A 14,206-nucleotide genomic window follows, 5' to 3' on the forward strand; every position below is an offset into this window, starting at 1 on the left:
AGAATATTAAAGTCTATAATACCATAGGTTAAATGAGATTTATTCTAAACAGTGGGATATAGAACATGAAGATTGTTGCCTCATTGTGCTCAGAAAATTCGAACTAAAATCCCCTGTCATGGCACCTTTTACTACTTACTTGCAGAGAGATGAGAATTTCTCTTGGTTTTCCTGCAGTGTGAAATGCTGACTTGTGTTTAAGAGCACAGTTTGAAGAAACTCCTTCAGAATCTGGATAAGGTAACAGTTCACAAAGGACAATTTGTTGGGCATATACTCAAAGGGAAATGCTATGTCTCTTTACAAATTGAATGAAGGTAAAGTATTAACTAGGATGATTTTTATTTATATTTTATGTACCATTAATTCAAGAGGTATTAAACCTGATATATATCAGAGGAATAAGGGATGCATTCCCAGCAATGGTTAAGTTAACACAGCTAACTAGTGAACCCAGTACTATTAGAATGTACTAGTGCAAAATATCTCTGGGTCATGAATTTATAGAGAGGCATACTGTTAAAATATATGTGTGTGATTTACTAACAAGTCTCCCTAACATCTGTGATATTTTACAGATAGAAAATAGAAGCATGGAAGTATTATATGCCTCTCTAGAGCCTATTTTATATACTGCTGCTGCTAAGTCGCTTCAGTCATGTCTGACTCTGTGTGACCCCAGAAACGGCAGCCCACCAGGCTCCCCTGGCCCTGGGATTCTCCAGGCAAGAACACTGGAGTGGGTTGCCATTTCCTTCTCCTATGCATGAAAGTGAAAAGTCAAAGTGAAGTCGCTCTGTCGTGCCCGACTCTTAGTGACCCCATCGACTTCAGCCTACCAGGCTCCTCCGTTCATGGGATTCTCCAGGCAAGAGAACTGGAGTGGGGTGCCATTGCCTTCTCCACACTTGATATACTAGAAATGAATATTTCATTTTTAAAAAGTGAAATACTTTCATTCATAAAACAAGTAACTACCTAGAAATAATTCTGTTGATCATACATACACCCTTTGGTTAGTTATTAGAGGAATTTTCTTTTCCTCTCAGTACAGTATATAACTAATGTACTAATATAAATAGACTTTAATGTGTAATTAAAACAATTGAAGATGTCTCTTACGAAGGTCTCCTAGAAATTAAATGTAAAATGTGAAAGTTAATTGCTCAGTCGTGTCTGATTATTTGCGACCCCATGGACTGTAACCTGCCAGGCTCCTTGGTCCATGGTATTCTCCAGGCAAGAATACTGGAGTGGGTTGCCATTTTCTCCACCAGGGGATCTTCCCAACCCTGGAATTAAACCCAGGTCTCCTGCATTCCAGGCAGATTCTTTACCATCTAAGCTACCTGGGATGTCCTAAACAGGTAAGTAGAATTTACTTGGTAAAATTTAAAGTCATAGTAAGAAACAGCTTTACCTGAGTACTTTCCGCCTTTGTTCCTCTTCACAAAGCAAACAGTTAACAATATTAGTGTGAGTAGAGCAATTGCACACATCAGTCCAATAAACCAGCCTTGAGTGGAGATGTCATCGTACAGACCAGCATATTCTGTTGTACAAAGAGAAGCACACTGAGTCCTGGAAACAGTCTTTGACATGAAGCCCCTTTGGGGAACATTAAACATCATTTTTAAATAAACAAAATAGCATCACTTTTGTCCTTGGAGTGCCCCTAGAGGGTATGTGATTTGAAGTACAGTTCATCAGGAGAATCCTGATAAATCGTTAACTCATTGTTCAGAAAGGGCCCTCTCAAACTGCATTTGACTCTTAGGATGAAAACCAGAGAAACAGTAGAGACAGATCAAGATGAACACAGTAGCAGCAGCAAGCAGGCAAAAGCACAAGCTGCCTTGGTTACATGCAGATTGCCAAGGAGATTCTGGGGGTTTGCTTTTAGTTTTTGTTATTAACACATGTTAATTAGCCGCAGACATTTTTAGGCAACTACTCTGGTAAAAACAATTAAGGGGTAAGTCTGGATGTTGGTGAGACATTGTTCATTTCGATACTTTTAAAACGCTATGCCAAAACAAATTGACACTATAGTTTTTACAGCCAATGTACTTCATATTTCCAACATAGGAAGTATGTAAAAGTAAATAATCTACAGAGCATAGATGTATTGTCTAAGATGGCTCCAAACAGAATCTCATTTCTCACCTCTCCCTCTTGTCTCAATTACATCTTCAAAAATGCTATTGTTATCAACCCAATTCTTAGTCAAAAGGCGAACTACATGTTCAGCTCCCGGCTCAAATGCCTCTACTGGGTGAATCTTTTGAGTAAGATTTACTCCTTCTGATATCTTCCCGACACTTTTACCTAAGAAATGTACACAGTTAATTCATATGAATTGTAATCACTGAAAAGTAGGACATGAAAAGCAAAAAAGTACTGTTATTTGAGATGAATGAGAGCCATTTGTAGCATTTTTTTCTCAGTTCTGAATTATCAGAAGATGAAGAAAATCAACATTTCAAGATTTTCTTTTTTAATGTGCTGAAATGGAGTATATGAACTTAATTCATGTCCTTTAAAAATGATACACTTGTTGATGAAGTGATGCTATAAATTTGCGTGGTCATATGAATGGTTTAAAACCAAACACAGACTTCAAAAAACTATACAATGTCACTTTGTGCAATTTGGACTTTCACAAACCTCATAGGAACCAGATTTGGAGATTTTGGCTTAGAATTGAAAGCATATGGCATTAAAACCTTTAATCTACATTACTTCCTTGCCTTGGTCATTTTCATAAGTATTGGTAGAATAGCATAATATGTTCATATATTAAATGTTTGTTTGAAATTTCTAGAAACTTAGGCTACATAAAAGTGCAGGTTTATAGGTACTTTGAAATGAAATGTATTGAAAATTTTGAAGTGTTTGAGAACTTTACAATTCAAAATAAATGTATGTCAATATATTAATTGTAGAATATTATAGCAGATAAAAATATGACAAGTATAATTAAAATATACATATAATATCAGAAATTAAAACAAAATATCTAAAATAATTTTGCTGTTGATCCATAATGTTGCTAAGAATTAACTCAATAAAATGTTAACAATGTTTAAAGGCTTTAAATGAGAATGTGTCACATGTTAAAATTTAGGTATAACTTTTCAACACAGAGTAAAAATTGATTATATAGTTACTGATAACACAAAGACATCATTAAAAATGGCACCGTGAGAAAAATAAGACCAGTTATATTAGTTGAAGAAAGCCTTCAAGATTGAACACTTGAAACAAAACACAATTAATTTTGCCTTTGAAAAACAGAAATTTAGTGTTCCATTAAATAGCACAAGCTTTTGAAAAATAGAGTAAAGCAAGGATTTTATTGCAACCAGTAACAACACAAAAAAGAATATTTCTGATTAACTCGATTTTCCCCCCTTTTAGATTATGGAATGTAAGCCACCTGAAAATCAGAGTGACAACCAGAAAATGATGGGGAAAAAAATGCTTGTGTATCAAATCCCATTCTCTGATTTAATGCCAGATGACCTTAAAATGGACCATCCAGGCAGAGCAAAGAAAAGAAAGATTCAGAAACAGATTCCAATTTGCACAAAAGTTAACATTTTTAGAGTATTTAGTGATAGCAAGATGATATTCTCAATAGAAAGATAAATTTTTTTCATTTTTTCCCCAAAGATCATGCTGAAATCAAGTGGAAAAGACTAGTTGTTTTTTCTGTAAATATGGCAATATAGGCCTATAGAAGAAAATTCAGTGTCAACAGGGGAAGGGGACAGTAGCTGACATTGCAGAATCCTGAAAAAGAGCACAAACATACTAGTAAGAAACACTTTCAAATCATGACACATGGGAATGAAGAAATATGCTATAAGACGCTCAAGTACATTAGTTATAGTCTGAATTTGCAGAAGAGAATAGCATCATTTATATAGCCACATAAACAGCATTTTCCACCCTATGAAAACAACTTGTCAATGCAACCAAGCCGACATTTACCAATATTTCTATATATACGAGAATGCATGACTATTGTAAGACAATTTTGTGATTTTTTTTTTCTTACATGCTGCTAATCGCCAGGAATTTCTGATATACTGTTGGTCCTTAAATAAAAGTAACCCTCCCCAGGCCTTAAACTCTGTTTTAGAAAATACTACTGTTGCATATTTAGATTACCACTATACTGACTTATTTTCTTGGTGTCAGACACTTGTTAACCATTTGAACTCTAGAGGAACAAGAACCTTTTAGTTACTGGAGTGTTTTCAGTCACCATTAAAAGTAGGTAAATAAGTTCTTCAATTCACTTGGTGTCCAATACATCCTTGAGAACAATTTGAGTTTTTGAGAGAAACTATTTTGGATATGTGTGTGTGTATATATACATATGTATATATACACATTCCCCCATAAAAGAAAGTTTTGAGTATATAGGAACTCTTAGGAAAACATAAGCTCTTCAGTATTTACATTGAGTAGGAACAAAATGAGAGGAAGAAACAAACTGACCAAGGTCACAGCATAACCATTTACACATTCATTTCATAGTGATTCATGAACTGAAACACATTGTAATATATGTCTTATATAAATGATAGACTGTTCACGTTTCTTTGTTACTATTTTCTCTTTTTTCCCATGGATTCTACCTTTCATTTAATCTAAAATTTGGGAAAGCATCCAGAACAGTGGATGCGTAGTACATGATACATAAATGACTTGTTTATTTTTCCCTTCCTGCTCTCTCCCATTTCCTTTTGCCTGCCTCCAATACCCCTCTAGGTCTCACCAACTTGAATTCTACGCAAGGCCCTCTTTTTTAAGCTTAAAAGTATGTCTATCCTTTCCCCCAATCCACTTCCCTTTCTTGCTTTACCTTCTTATTTAATCTCCTAATGCCCTGTTGATAACATAGAAAGCTTAGTAAAAATACTTCTAAAATCATAATTGGAGAAATAATTTTGGAAGGGAAATGGGCTGAGTTGGAAAAAAAATAGAAAAGTAAAATTGAATTAGGCGAACTATACAAATGAAACGATAGTGTTATGAGCCAGTTTCAAGCTAATTACTTGGCATCATCCAGTAGACAGTAAAATAAAATTGGTTTATGAATCACTGTATAGATGAGTCATGACATGGAGGTGAAATGTGTTAGATCAGTGGTGCAAGATGTCTACCAGTGCAAGAGGCAAACATTTTTCTGGGTGGAAACATTTCCAAAAGAAAAATACCCGCTCTACTAACCTTATGACTAACTTTGTGACCTTATAGCCCCCTATTTTAATAAAAATTATAGTTCCTGACCTTATATACACTGAGGCTATAGTTTGATTACTGTTGTGCAGAAATCCATAAATTGAGTCAATGTGAACTTTAGAAACAAGAAAAATAAATTCTGTACATCAGTGGAAAACAGAAGGTCAGACAGATTGAGAGCACAATCACTTCTGATTTATAGTGACTACCATGGTGCCTTCCTTTCAGAGCAGTTTAAAACGGAGCATGCATAAACCTCCGGTACTTACTCCCCTCTCCTAATGTAGCACTCTCCTCGGTGATTGGTTTTCCACAGCCCTTTGAAGTGCAAGCCCTCAAGTAGAATTTGTACTTGGTAGTTGCACTGAGGTTCAAGAGACGCCAGCTGGGCTTTGATGGAGTTGTAATGTTGATATCATTTAGCTCTCCAATTTCATCAGTGTCATTTACTGAAGAAAGAAACATGAACATCAACACCTCGGATTTTGTAGTCTTAGCCATTCAATTATGTTATGCCTTATTTCTGCTTCTATTCATGCTTGTGGCCTGCCATCTTAATTATTCATAGTCTCTATCAACTCAATTCTATGAGGTAGATACAATTATTATGACATATTATCCAGGGGTAATTTAAGATCTGGCAAGAATAAACACACTGCCTAGATCTAGAGCCACTAACTGGCAAACCCGGATTTGAATCTAAACCACAGCCTTTTAACTCCGAAGCCCATGCTCCTAATCACTGTGCTACACTGGACAGCCTCTGCAGCTTTACCATACCTATTAACAATGATGAGCTCCCCCACTGACATATTTTCATTGTATCCTTGACGTGTGTGTGTGTGTGTCTGTGTATTAGTCGCTTAGTCGTGTCTGACTGTTTGTGACCCCGTGGAGTTTCGCCCTCCAGACTCTTCTGCCCATGGGATGTCCCAGGCAAGAACCCATGGGGTGGGTTGCCATTTCCTTCTTCAGAGGATCTTTCTGACCCAGTGATCAAGCACGGATCTCCTGCATTGCAGGCAGATTCTCTACCATCTGAGCTAAGTACTTTTTAATCTTTTATTGTAAAAATTTGAACAGTGATTTACCAGAGTCTTCTATAGTTTCTGGTTTACTATGTAGCACTGAACAAGTATTCAAGGACTCAAGAAACTGATAAATTAATGTATTTTAAAATGTCTACTGTATACTTAGCACTATGTAAAGTGCTGTATAGAAAAATATGATTTAGATAGTGCCTTTCAAAGAACCTGCAGCATAGCAAGATCTTGATATTTGTGCAAGAGCTCAAAGTGCTCTAAGACTACTGAAAGAATAATCCAAGATGAAATGGTATGTTCAAGGTTGTGCAACCATTAGTGGCAAGAAAAGGGCTAGAATAAACACTCTTGACACTTGGTCCAAGAGACCCTAAAAATATATTTACTCTTTAACTTAAAATGCCTTCATTGTAGATACAATGCTGTGAGATAAATGGAAATGAAAAATTACTAATCCAAACATAGGAAAGAAGTAAAATAATCACTCTTGGTCAATTACTTGAGAGCACTCCTGTAAATAGCACCAAGTCAATTGAAAAACTACCACAATCAATGTAAGAATTCAGCAAAGTACATAGAGAGCTCTCATATACACACTCAATGACTATTTAGAACATATAGCCACAAAAATAGATAAGCCATCTAAGAATATTTCAATCACTTAATAGATAGCTAAATAAGTATAGATATAAGACTAGAGATCTCTTTAAGAAAATGAGAGACACTAAGGGAACATTTCATGCCAAGATGGGCTCAATAAAGGATAGAAATTGTATGGACCTAACAGAAGCAGAAGATATTAAGAAGAAGTGGCAAGAATATACAGAAGAACTGTACAAAAAAGATCTTCACGACCCAGATAATCACAATGGTGTGCTCAGCCCAACATCCTGGAATGCCAAGTCAAGTGGGCCTTAGAAGCATCACAACGAACAAAGCTAGTGGAGGTGATGGAATTCCCATTGAGCTATTTCAAATCCTAAAAGATGATGCTGTGAAAGTGCTGCACTCAATATGCCAGCAAGTTTGGAAAATTCAACAGTGGCCCCAGGACTGGAAAAAGTCAGTTTTCATTCCAGTCCAAAGGAATACCAAAGAATGCTCAAACTACCACATAATTGCACTCATCTCACATGCTAGTAACATAATGCTCAAAATTCTCCAAGCCAGGCTTCAACAGTATGTGAACTTTGAACTTCCAGATGTTCAAGCTGGGTTTAGAAGAGGCAGACGAACCAGAGATCAAATTGCCAACATCCGTTGGATCATCGAAAAAGCAAGAGAGTTCCAGAAAAATATCTACTTCTGCTTTATTGACTATGCCAAAGCCTTTGACTGTATGGACCACAACAAACTGTGGAAAATTCTGAAAGAAATTGGAATACCAGACCACCTGACCTGCCTCTTGAGAAATCTGTATGCAGGTCAGGAAGCAACAGTTAGAACTGGACATGGAACAACAGACTAATTCCAAATCAGGAAAGGAGCACGTCAAGGCTGTAAATTGTTACCCTGCTTATTTAACCTATTTGCAGAGTACATCATGAGAAACTCTGGGATGGATGAAGCACAAACTGGAATCAAGATTGCCGGGAAAAATATCAATAACCTCAGATATGCAGATGACACCACCCTTATAGCAGAACGCGAAGAACTAAAGAGCCTATTGATGAAAGTAAGAGAGTAGAGGGAAATGTTGGCTTAAAGCTCAACATTCAGTCAACTAAGATCATGGCATCTGGTCCCATCACTTCATGGGAAATAGATGGGGAAACAGTGAAAACAGTGACAGACTTTATTTTTTGGCTCCAAAATCACTGCAGATAGTGACTATAGCTATGAAATTAAAAGACGCCTGCTCCTTGGGAAAAAAGCTATGACCAACCTAGACAGCACATTAAAAAGCAGAGATATTACTTGGCCAACAAAGGTCCATCTAGTCAAAGCTATGGTTTTGCCAGTAGTCATGTATGGATGTAAGATATGGACTATAAAGAAAGCTGAGTACCAAATAATTGATGCTTTTGAACTCTGGTGTTGGAGAAGACTCCTAAGATTCCCTTGGACTGCAAGAAGATCCAACCAGTCCATCCTAAAAGAAATCAGTCCTGAATATTCATTGGAAGAACTTATGCTGAAGTTGAAATTCCAATACTTTGGCCACCTGATCCAAAGAACTGACTCACTGGAAAAACCCTGATGCTGGGAAAGATTAAAGGTGGGAGGAGAAGGGGACGACAGAGGATGAGATGGTTGGATGGCATCACTGACTCAATGGACATGAGTTTGAGTAAACTCTGGGAGTTGGTGATGGACAGGGAGGCCTGGCGTGCTGCAGTGCATCAGGTCCGAAGAGTTGGACATGACTGAGCGACTGAACTGAAGTAAATATAAAGTTGTTATTTTATTGAAAGTCCACATATCAAGTAGTAGAGTAACCACAGCAATTTTAATATTTCAGCTTTTTCTATATATATTCTAAGCAGTTGTTTTTAAAATAAGTTTATATATTATATACAGATCAACATGAAGGTAGGAATTTATTTAATATTCAGTTTTTCTATTATTAGAATAAAGATAATATGTATCTTTACCAAATAAAGTTGACATTGAAAAGTTCTCGAGTATTTCTTCAGTGCTTCCTACATGTTTGAAATACAGTTCATGGAATTAAGAGACTTAAAGTCTTCCCTGGTAGCTCAGCTGGTAAAGAATCTGCCTGCAATATGGGAGACCGGGGTTTGATCCCTGGGTTGGAAGATCCCATGGTGAAGGAAATAGCTACTCACTCCAGTATTCTGACCTGGAGAATTCCTTGGACTATTCCATGGGGTTGCAAAGAATCAGACATGACTGAGCAACTTTCACTTTCACGAGCTCAGCATCTAGAATGACTGAGCTGGGTTTCGATGTTTTCGTAACACTTGTTTTACTGCATGACTCTTTGTAAGTGAACTCTGTGTACTTCTCATCCATAAAGCAGTGACGGTACATACTTCATAGACTTCCTGTTTTCATGAAAAATGAAGGGAGAGTACTCAATTTTTACTGATCCTGCTAACTAGCCAATACTCAAAAATGCTAAACCGCTGCCTCTATTAGGGTTATGCCTGTACCTGTTTAATCACAGGTACTCAAAGCAGAACAGAAGCTAAAGCTGATAGCTGACACGAACAGCTGCAAGCGTTGAAGGGATTGATGGCAGTTCAGGGTTATGATCCAGTTGACCTATGCAAGCAGTGTAGACTGGGCTTCCATAGACCTGATGTTTCTGCTGTTTAGGAATTTATGCCTTCTAAGTTTAACATTTTCTTATGAGCTCAGTCCCCTAATCTCCATGTTGAGCTGATACTTAGATTTGAGGACTGTAACAGATGGGTGGTGCTATGATTAAAATAATCTAATCTAAGCAACATGCTTTCATCCAGACATGTTGTTTTTAACTTAATGGCACAACAGCATATGGGGAGAGCCCGTGTGGTGGTCCAAAGACAACTCTAGATCTCTCAGTGTGACATGACTGTAGCAGTGGGCTACAGAAGCAGGATTCTACAAATACAACTATATGCAGAGTTGAGACTGGAAACATGCCTCAGAGACAGAAGAGGCAGGGGAGGGTGGAAGTCAGTGTGCTCTGCATCTCCACTACATCATTTCTTTTTCTGTTTCCAATTTTTTAATTTAATTTACTTAAAAATAGAAACAAGCTATTCACCCATTTCTCCTACCCCTCCCCAACTTCCAAGTCTGGGGCTACCACCACCATCACCAACCTATTCTGTATCCATGACATCATTTACTAACTTTTTTCTTTGCATATTTCCTAATTCTCAAGGTATCTTATATATATGAGTGTGTGCGTGCTCAGTCGTGTCTGACACTTTGTGATCCTACGGACTAAAGCCCGCCATGCTCCTCTGTCCATAGGATTCTCCAGGCAACAATACTAGAGTGGGTTGTCATTTCCTTTTCCAGGGGATCTACCCAACCCAGGGATCAAACTTGTGTTTCCTACATCTCCTGCATTATCACTGATCCACCTGAGAATACCTATATACATATTAAAATGCATATTTTCTGGTGTCTATTAACTTACTGCTTTTTTCCCCTCAAAACAAGAATTGGCAAACCTTTCTGTTAAGGACAAGATTGTAAATATTTTAGCCTTCGTGAGCTATGTGATCTCTGTTACAACTACTCAGCTCTGCCACTATAGTAAGAAAGCAGATATAGACAAATATAAGTTAGTGGACATGACCATGTTGCAATAAAACTTGTAAGAAAGGCAGCAGGCTCGATTTGATCTCTAAGCCAGTTTACAAACCCCTGTGCTATAAGTATGCCAGCCTACAAACCATGAATTAGATTCTCAGCATGGGAAACCAAATACTCAACCAAAAAAAAAAAAAAATGAAACGTTAATAGGCAAATCTAATTCAAATATGTACTCACTTATCTGGTACTGCAATAGATATCCAGTTAAGTTTCCATTCAATTTCTTGGGTAGCCCCCAGGACAAAGTGGCAGTGTCTTTATCAACTTTGATGACTTTGAGAAAAGTTGGTTGTTCAGGTACTGGAAAACACAAAACCAACAATAGACACTCCAATTGGTAAATTTCTTTAAAAAATTAGTTTTTTTCTTTTTATCAAATTGAGGAGCTAACTCATATGACATATGTACAACTTTACTACTACTAAGGGAGGAAATGTTTTGACCATTGGGATATTTGTTATTTTAAATTGTTATTTATAAACTAGATATTAATCCTGAACTGTCTCACCTCCTTCTGGTGTTTGAAATATAAAAGGCTCACTCTCTGGACCAGCCCCTTTGGAATTATAGGCTAAGACTGTTAAGTGAAATTCACTAAAGGCATCCAGAGAAGGAACCATTCCATAGTCTCTTTGTCCTGAAAATCTCAGAATGTTCACTTCTTTGGGATGTGTCCTTCCATCCAATAGGCTTTTTGTCTTCCACCAGTTTACCTGCAATGACAATAGGAACCCTTTAACATATCACCGACTCAATGGACATGAATGTGAAGGACAGAGAAGCCTGGAGTGCTGTAGTCCATGGGGTAGCAAAGAGTTGGACACGACTCAGGAACTGAAGAACAGCGTACCACCGGTGATAGGTGATAGCAGATTTCTCTTTAAGCTTCTGAAATCAGTCTTATTCACAGGAAATATATTAATTTAACAATTAGAAGAAGAAAAGCTATGATAAAAACCTGATATCCTTTCAGATGTCCGTGTACTCTTTCCTTTGGAATTGTTGACCAGGTAACTTTAACTAATGTGCTGTTTATAACATCCACCCCTTGGATCACTGGAGCTGCATCAGGATCTGTTGGGCACATAAGAAGGATTAGCTTTCAAATAATCCAAACACGATTATTAGGATCCTTTTCTAAAGGTGATCCTTCATTTTTTTTTTTTTTTTGAGAAAAGGAAAGCACTTTTCTCAAATCAGTTTCAAGTGGAATGAAGAGAGTTTCTCATTAAAGAAGAGTTTCAGTGCCCCAATATTAATAGGTTTCTAGAGAAGAGCAATGGCACCCCACTCCAGTACTCTTGCCTGGAAAATCCCATGGACGGAGGAGTCTGGTAGGCTGCAGTCCATGGGGTCGCTAAAAGTGGGACACAACTGAGCAACTTCCCTTTCACTTTTCACTTTCATGCACTGGAGAAGGAAATGGCAACCCACTCCAGTGTTCTTGCCTGGAGAATCCCAGACACGGGGCAGCCTGGCGGGCTGCCGTCTATGGGGTCGCACAGAGTCAGACATGACTGAAGCAACTTAGCAGCAGGAGCAGAGAAGAGGAGGGCCTGTACCATACTGTACTGAGAAAAGCCCTTGTCCAGATGGATATGGTGTGAGCAAGATAACTGAAAACAGTGGACAATGAAATCCTCTGTGGGCATCTTGCCTTGGAAACATGTGAACCAGACTAATATAACTCAAATGATTTGGGAGTTTGGTGAATATGAATAACATTAATTGAGCATATTAGTGTTCAACAGTAATTGAGCATATTCTGTGTGTCATACACTGTTCTGAGAGCCTATCCTGGATTGGCTCACATAATCCTTAGAACAGTCCCATAAAATGGTATTATTATTATCCCCATTCTACAAGGGAGCCAACTACAGAGAAGTAGTTTGCGACCCCATGGGCTGTAGGAGCCTACTATGCTCCTCTGTCCATGGGATTTTCCAGGCAAGAGCACTGGAGTGGGTTGCCATTTCCTTCTCCAGAGGATCTTCCTGACCCAGGGATTGAACCCAGGTCTCCCACATTGTAGGCAGACGCTTTACCGTCTGAGCCACCAGGTAAGTCTTAGTGAGAACACGGGTAGCAGGTAAATAAGGAGCTAGTCATTTCACATTCCTGCCCTTTTTCTATTCTTGGATCAAAATATTACTTTGGATACTGTAAGAACAATGAGAATAATGCCTACTATCTAGTTATTTGTAATGCAGTGTCTTTCCTTTTTCCAAACATTTATTTGCAGCAGTTCTTATGGTATAAATACCTAATAATAAAATTATGTCATTAGTACCTCAACATTCTGCGTATAAGTGCTTCTATATGGAAATCTGCGTCTGCACCTCACCTTCCTTAGGAAGGCTCCAGCGCTGAGGCCAGGGGTGTGGCAGCAGGCAGCTGTTAGGAGGTCCTTGACAAGTAAGGGCACATATGATTGGACACCTAAGAGTCATGCTGCTGAGCTGTGTGCACTGATGGTTCCAGGTCTTTGATGTTCATTATGGAAGTAGTTTTTTTTGGGAAACTGAATAAAATTAAACCTTTCAATGTTCTTCCTCACCACCCCTCTGACAACTCTCCCGCAGTCAGCTCTAAAGTAGAAACCATGTGTTCAATTTCATCTCCCACTGTAAGTACAGCCTCTTTGCATGCACTACTTGCTTAAAAATGCTCCTCGACAGGGGTGCAATCTACTTGAGAGAAGCTATTCTAGAAGTGGTGGGTGTCAGCTGCATCACTTACAGTCTTCTCCAGAATACAGAATCACTGACTGTGGCTCAGGGCCGGAGCCCAGGTGATTGATGGCTTGAACCTGGACATCGTACGGCGCATAGACAGCAGGTGTCATCACCCGCAGGGTGTGATTAGTGACTGTCTCTTCCTCCCACTCCACCGGGGCTCCCTGTGGCTTCCAGGTCACTCTGTATTCCAGTCCAGGTCCATTCTGCTCCATGGCTTTCAAAGGCTAAAACAGAAGGTCGGCGTGATCACAGACATGCTGAGTCAGGGGATAGAGAAGCCACCCTAAGTGGTACAAGCAATGTGGCAAAAAAGGGATCATTTTTGGTGAGATCTTTAATCCCCCTCTTTGGTTTGGAAATGCTTGTGAAAAGTTTTGTCATTCTGTTCATTTAAGCTTGAGAGTTGCTCCTTCCCCTCCCCAAGTAGAAAGAATCCCACAATTTAGATGTCTGGATTATGCCCTTGTGGTTAATTCTAACTGTTCATATATGAAAGAACTTACTAAGAAATTCCATAGAAGGTTTTAGCTTTTCTTCACACTTTCTTCTATATTCTAATTTTTTCATTCCTAAAGAACCTCAGAAATGAAAAGGACATGGCTAAAAGTTCCCTAAGTATAGTGTTAGTCGCTCTTTGCAACCCCAGGGACTGTAGCCTGCCAGGCTCCTCTGTCCATGGAGTTCCCCAGGCAAGGAATACTGGAGTGGGTTGCCATTTCCTACTCCAGGATCCCTAAATATAAATGGGATTTTTTTTCATGGCTTTTCAGTCAAAACTCTCTCCATCTGACTCCATCCATTATCCCCCATCTTCCTTCCAAGAGAAGTGAGAGAACAAGTAAATATTTTTGTATAATATGTATTTGTGTGCACTAGTACCCAGAAGATGTAGCT

General features: G+C 38.4%; 1 protein-coding gene across 8 annotated transcripts in view; it reads right to left on the reverse strand.

Annotated features, from left to right (window-relative positions):
- CHL1 (cell adhesion molecule L1 like) overlaps positions 1–14,206 on the reverse strand; it is a 357,768-nt gene that overhangs the window by 8,750 nt on the left and 334,812 nt on the right. For all 8 annotated transcript variants that reach the window (XM_070776316.1, XM_070776317.1, XM_019985050.2 and 5 more), the window contains 7 exons: positions 13,314–13,536; positions 11,533–11,648; positions 11,083–11,287; positions 10,752–10,874; positions 5,526–5,705; positions 2,167–2,328; positions 1,421–1,552 (listed from right to left, as the gene is read on the reverse strand). In XM_070776316.1, the coding sequence (XP_070632417.1) occupies positions 1,421–1,552; positions 2,167–2,328; positions 5,526–5,705; positions 10,752–10,874; positions 11,083–11,287; positions 11,533–11,648; positions 13,314–13,536 (1,141 nt within the window). The remainder of the gene's footprint in view (positions 1–1,420; positions 1,553–2,166; positions 2,329–5,525; positions 5,706–10,751; positions 10,875–11,082; positions 11,288–11,532; positions 11,649–13,313; positions 13,537–14,206) is intronic.

Source organism: Bos indicus, chromosome 22 (assembly GCF_029378745.1).
Source record: "Bos indicus isolate NIAB-ARS_2022 breed Sahiwal x Tharparkar chromosome 22, NIAB-ARS_B.indTharparkar_mat_pri_1.0, whole genome shotgun sequence".
Classification (NCBI taxonomy): Eukaryota; Metazoa; Chordata; class Mammalia; order Artiodactyla; family Bovidae; genus Bos; species Bos indicus.